This window comes from Phaethon lepturus, unplaced genomic scaffold, assembly GCF_000687285.1.
Source record: "Phaethon lepturus isolate BGI_N335 unplaced genomic scaffold, ASM68728v1 scaffold3646, whole genome shotgun sequence".
NCBI classification, from domain to species: Eukaryota; Metazoa; Chordata; class Aves; order Phaethontiformes; family Phaethontidae; genus Phaethon; species Phaethon lepturus.
In genome coordinates this window covers 28,016-34,015 of record NW_010543962.1, presented here as the reverse complement: position 1 = coordinate 34,015, position 6,000 = coordinate 28,016, and the positions used below count along the sequence as shown (strand labels likewise).

General features: G+C 43.8%; 1 protein-coding gene across 1 annotated transcript in view; it reads right to left on the bottom strand.

Moving 5' to 3' along the window:
• DPP4 (dipeptidyl-peptidase 4) overlaps window positions 1–6,000 on the bottom strand; it is a gene marked incomplete at its 5' end in the record, with an annotated part of 31,628 nt that overhangs the window by 2,806 nt on the left and 22,822 nt on the right. Inside the window, 2 exons of the mRNA XM_010288504.1 lie at window positions 3,788–3,852; window positions 5,490–5,589. Coding sequence (XP_010286806.1) covers window positions 3,788–3,852; window positions 5,490–5,589 — 165 coding nt within the window. The remainder of the gene's footprint in view (window positions 1–3,787; window positions 3,853–5,489; window positions 5,590–6,000) is intronic.

The window sequence follows — 6,000 nt, the reverse complement described above, 5'->3', positions numbered from 1 at the left end:
TAGGGAAAGGCTGCAGAGCACCAGGAGTCCCACCGAACATACGGAAATCCATGCACACTGGAAGCATGACACTATCCATTGAAACAAGTTGGTATTGCGGAACAAGAACGGATAGTTACGAGAGTGCCAGAATCTGGAGAGAGGACTTTCGTTCAGTGAGGAGCACTGGTACAGCAGCCTACCAAAACGACGATTTGGGAAGTAATGGCCCAGTACTAGGTAAAAAAGAAGGGGGGGAGGGGGGCGGGGGGGAGGAAAGGAACGAAGCAATAGCCTTTTGAGTACATCGCTTTCCGCAGGTATGGAGGGAAACTTGACAGCTTGCCTTTATAAGCTTTCTTCCAGCAAATCGGCGCTGGTTTAAGGGACAGCAAACCTTTTGTGAGTGGAAGCCTGACTTGAGCTACATTTGTGAGAACTCCACTTTCCAAAAGCTGTTTAGAAAAAGGGTGTCACTATTTTTCCCCTCCACAAGCATTAAACAAAATAAAGCTATTTGTAAAAGACTTCAGAAAGAAGGAACACACAAAAGAGGTACTTTCTCAGGTTTTTTTATGGCTTGCAAGGGATGCCTCACTTGCTGTACCCACACTCAACATGAAGAGTCCCTTCCCTAAGTGCTTCTGCCAAAAAAAGAAGGTCGTAGGATAGGGAGCAATCTCAAGTTGGGCACAGTTACAGCACAAAGCAACGGCTGTATCAGCTGAACAAACTTCAAGTGGACAGCAAATAAATGCAACTTGCTTTAACGCCTTCCGTTTCATAGTTACACCGCTGGGACAAAGGTTCTGAAAAGGTACCGCGCGCGAGTACCGAGAACCGGGCCCTGCCGAGTGTAACTGGCTTTTCTGAAGATCACACAGCAGTCAACATTTTATCAGCACTCCACAAACAACTTAAGGTTTGGCTGAAACTGAAGGTCTCTCTCCCTTTAGCATATTCTCAGATAATAGAACAAATGTCAAATCAGTACAAGATGGCATATTTACAAAATTGTACCCTGTTTTGCATAACCTAATGATGCAGCAGTTCTTAAGGACTGAACATTTCAAATCTGCTAGAAAAAGATTGCCAAATCTATGACTGTTTCAAACACTTGCCAAAAGCATATCAAATTCAGAGTGAACTGCAAAATAATCTTCTCACAAGTTGAACAATCTCTTCGGTATGCTTTACATGGCTACCGCATCAGACCTCTAGAGCTCTGCCCTGATTTAGTCTCAAGTCTTTTAAATCAGGGACATTTCTTCCTGAGCAGACAGCTTCTCTGACATTCCGCCTAGGATCCCTACACAATTAATTACATTGGGAGCTCCACCCAGGCTTGCTCCTTTCTTTTACAAAGCTCTAATTTTTAGTAGTTCACTAAAGAAGTGAAGGCACTGATCACACCTCATTAGCCTACATGGAGGAGTGCGAGTCGTCCCTCAGACTTGACTCTTGACAAAGGGTATTTAACATCTCAGATTCTCTTCCTTCGATAAACGTGAAACCCACCTGTCACAGTAATACCGTGGTAGGGTGCACCCCTCTTACCACAACGAGCTTCTTGAGACTATCTATTCACAGCTCCTCTGCGCGTTAGGAAGGTGCCTAGCGGCATCCATGTTCCCTAAGCATGTGTACAGTTCCGCAACCTGTCACTTCCCAAGCCAGCTCTAGAGCAGCTGCGGTAGGATGCAGACTGCATGGTGCAGCATGCAAACCCGACAGCACAAAGTTAACGGTTCAAAAGTGCTTTGCCAGCTTCAGCCAGGAGAGCTTTCGGTGCATGTTTTGCATTTACTTGGCTAGAAAACATTCAGTTCAGAAGACAGCTCTCACCCGCGACGAGGGGCCAGGAGGCTGGCAGTGGGGACCGGGGCACTGAACTAAGGGGCCGTAAGCCAGCGACATGCTGGGCTGAAGTCAGTAAGGGTCTTCAGCAACAACAGAACCCCATCACCTTTCCACTGATGCTACATGGAAAGCAACAAACTCGCTTCTTGAGCTGCCCCACCCCTCCAGGTTTATGTGGAAAAGTAAATTCCAAGTAATACATTATTAGGGGCTTTTAACAATGAATGAGGACTTAAGTTGCATTTTCCTATATCTAGAAGCAGCAGTGAAGTGTGACAACCCGATCTGTGCAATTACCCCTCCTCCATGTAGCCACCATTCCTCCCCAATTAGTCCTCCGAGTAACACATTTGAAACCTTTAGCTCTTTGGTACTGGCAGTTTCAACGTGGCCATTGCCAGCAATGGATACTATGCCAAGAAAATCCGACTCCTGGCTTGAAAGGATTAAACAGTCCTCTGTTGCCATCTGTGCCGTGAAGCTGGTGAATGACTTCGTGCACCCAGAGCGTTAACGTTCGTTCTGCACGACGCAGTAACTTCTATTTACACTGCTACCTCGCAGACCTCCTGCTGTTCCCGCTGCCTTAAAGGAACACATTTGGAAAGCGGCGGGCGGGCGGGCGGCTGCTGGTCAGTGCCCGGTGGGCCCCAGCACCTCGCTGGTTAGACAAGGCAGGCGCAGTGCCACCTCTTCCAGCAGCCACCACCTCAATTTTGACCAGAACCTCTGATACAGCAGTTGACAGAACTAGATTACTGTAGCGGTATGTCAAAACAGACGTTTCAGTCCATATATGTATGTATTTATATGTTTTAGCATGCTTTTAAATCAATCACAACAGCCCCCACCCTTCCCCCCCCGCCCATGACGGTTGCTTAATGCATCAAGACACAATCGGTGCTCAACTCCAACTCGCAGTGCCCCATGTCTTTTCCTCCGACATCCGCATTTGGTTCCATGATCACCATGGCTGAACACCTCTGTGCAACATCCCAATGACCAGGGCACAAAGTACCCCCCAGATCCCTCACGCTTCTCCAGCAGCCACTGTATTTCCACCCAGATCTGAATTTAACAGAACCTTACAGAAGGCTTGGGCTGCTCTGCCCTACGCCCAGCTACCTGTGACTTCAGACAGCCCCTGAGGCAACAAAAAGCAGCTGGCACACAGAAGAGCAAGTCAAACAATTCATCATGCCGTAACGAGGACAAATAATCTATGGGTATTTTGCTCCCATTAGAACACCTGGAAACTCCCTCACTTCTGGGCAAACATTAGTGATTTTAGACCAAACCTTGGACGCCCTGTGTTCATGGAGACGGGGCCAACATTCCAGCCCCAGCACTGCTGGCTCTCGGCTGGTCTGCAATTTGTTTGATATGATCACAGTACAGACAGACTTGCCTACGTGTCAAAGTTTCCTAATGTTTAAGAGATTTTGCTTTCCCTGAAAAAAGCTTGCAGATTCCTAAGGCAAAAAAGTTCACACAATACCTGTCTTTTACAAAGTACATTTCAGAAAGAACTGGAGTACATTTGTTTTTTGTGGAAATGTTGTTAAAGATAAAACATAGTTTGCCCACGAGCGTATTACATTTTAAAACAAATTTGTTTCTCCGTGATTAAAATAAAACAGTTTTTACAGCTTGTTTTACAGTCTGCAAAGTAGCCAAATGGAACTGCATATAAAAAACCCAAAAAACCCGACACACCAAACAAACAACAGAAAACCCACACCGTACAGCTAGGAGTAACTGCCTCATGCAAATCCAAACGCATGAGACTACAGCCCCTAAAAGCACAATGCAACACTTACAGCTGGAAAGAAGAAACAAACTTATTTCTTCCCATGGGGAGGGAACTCGACTGTATAAAGAAAAATACAGTGGCTTAGAAAAGAAACAACACAATAAAAAAAAAAAATTAAAGTGATTTCTTTCTTACATTATAGTTGTTCAGATTATCACTTGCTATAGGAAGGCCCATGTATCGCTCCGTGTATATTGAATCTGTAATTAAAAAAAAAAAAACACAACAGAATATGCTACTTAATTTTCAGTCTGTCAGTCTACCAGAAATTTTACCCACTGATACAAACAATAAGAATGCATTTGCATTCTCTAAATAAAATAAAATAAAAAAACAAAAAATCCCCCAAACCCCAGGTTTTCCACAATGAGGCATGTAGGTAACCATCATTATTCAGAATATTTAATCTTCTTGTTGCCATGGATACCTGAATGCTGAATATTAATGAAGTACTTTGTGTCCGTGTTACCTTATTGTTATTCTTTCAGTAATCCTAAGAAAATTATTGAAAATCTTGCAATAAATGACTAGCATTTGAAAAATTCTTAAGATATTTTATCTAAATGTTTACTACTAAAAATCTGTACCATGAAAATGCAGCAGTAGATTAGGACTCGGCTAGGCTCTGTGTTATATATAGTCAAAATTAAGTATCTCCGATTTTCCACAGATTTTTCAGCATCATATCATACTGCTTTTTTTGCAGATTTGCTGCTTTATTTTATGCCATACAAATCAACACTCTGTTGCCATATTCTAATGCCCCTTTGATGCCTCATCAGCATTGTCCCACTGTTGTTCGGGTTTTTTTTAATGTTGAATATGCATACCTCCATAAACCTTTCCTTTATCTGATCAACTAGAAGTGGAATTTTAGAGATTCCGATCTTCATTTAAAATATGCCATGCTGTAATATTAATGTCCAAACTATTATGAAGACATCCTTATGTCCTCAGCAGACAACTGCTAATACCTGGCAGTATGATTTATCTGTTGAATTAGCCAGAGCACGTAATACGTGATTATACCAGCCTCTGTGCTCGATGCAGAAAGATAAATTATGCCTTATTTCACAGAGGTTTGCCAGGAAAAGCTTTCCTCTGAAAGTCTTTTGGACAACACCAGAAAAGAGTCAAAATGTGGTCACATCGTACCAGCACATACTATATTTTTAACTATAAATTTTTTGATCTGGGAGAAGGGCCCCTATAACTGTATTTATAGCCTCATGCAACTACAGCCTTACGCACCATAAGCTTGAAGCACGTACAGACTTGTCCACTTGTTCGGGTTTTCCTCACACCAAGCTATTCTTAAGATTAATTACATTTATAAAATCCAAATTTTATATCTAAAAGGAAAAAACCCCGAAGGCAACTCCAGTCGTACTCTGTTACTTTGAAAGAGTAAATTACAATGCAAGTTTGATGTGAAGCCTCACGGTTTGTTCCTTCAAGTGAAATAGGATTCTGAAGAAGCAAAAGCTAATAGCGACGGATTTCTGACACACAATACTGGTCTCGGAATATGCAGCAGCTTTGGAAAGCAAACACAGACGCCTTACAGTGACACTACAAATATGACAATAATTTAGCCTCCATTAAATGTAACAGAGATGACCTGGAATTGTGGATCTAACTTTTAAAAATGGTAAATAAGATTTAGGGAATGGGTTTAATCCTGAAATGCAATACCCGTGAGTTCACTCGAACAGACCGAGTGGCATTTATATGGCATCTAGTAGATAATCAAAGTTCTGCACTATGAATCAACACTTTGCAGCATGTGCACTGCAAGACATATGGGAATCCTTGTAACGAGGAAGCCATCACATACCATAATATTGCCAACGTGACACGGGGGCAACCGCTATTCCACACTTGAACACGCCGCTTCCAGAGCCAAGCACCATGGAGGTCACATATCCCCCATAAGACTGAGAAGAAAACATTGCTGTTATTTTAGTCGGAAGGAAAAGGATGGGGCCCATCTGCTAAACGGTTCATCAGACATTTATAGGCTCAGCATTCTTCATATTAATGAACTCCATTCTGAATTTGGGTCAGATCTCACCCAGGCTGCCTCAGTGGGGGAAACGGGCATCGAACAGCGCACGGCAGCTGTGGGGCCGATGAATGAGAACTCGCCGGGGAAAAGGGCGCAGGCGCCGCCGACTCAGCTACGGGTGACGGCGTGTGGTAGCACCGGAGGCAGCAGCGAAAGACGGGGAACAAGACACTGCTGAACCGCTGCGTCCCGCTCCGTGCTGGGGGAGTGGGTGGAAGCAGAGCTCGGGCCCACAATGTGCCTGGTGAGTAGCTGCACCAGGGCATCCGAAAACTTACAA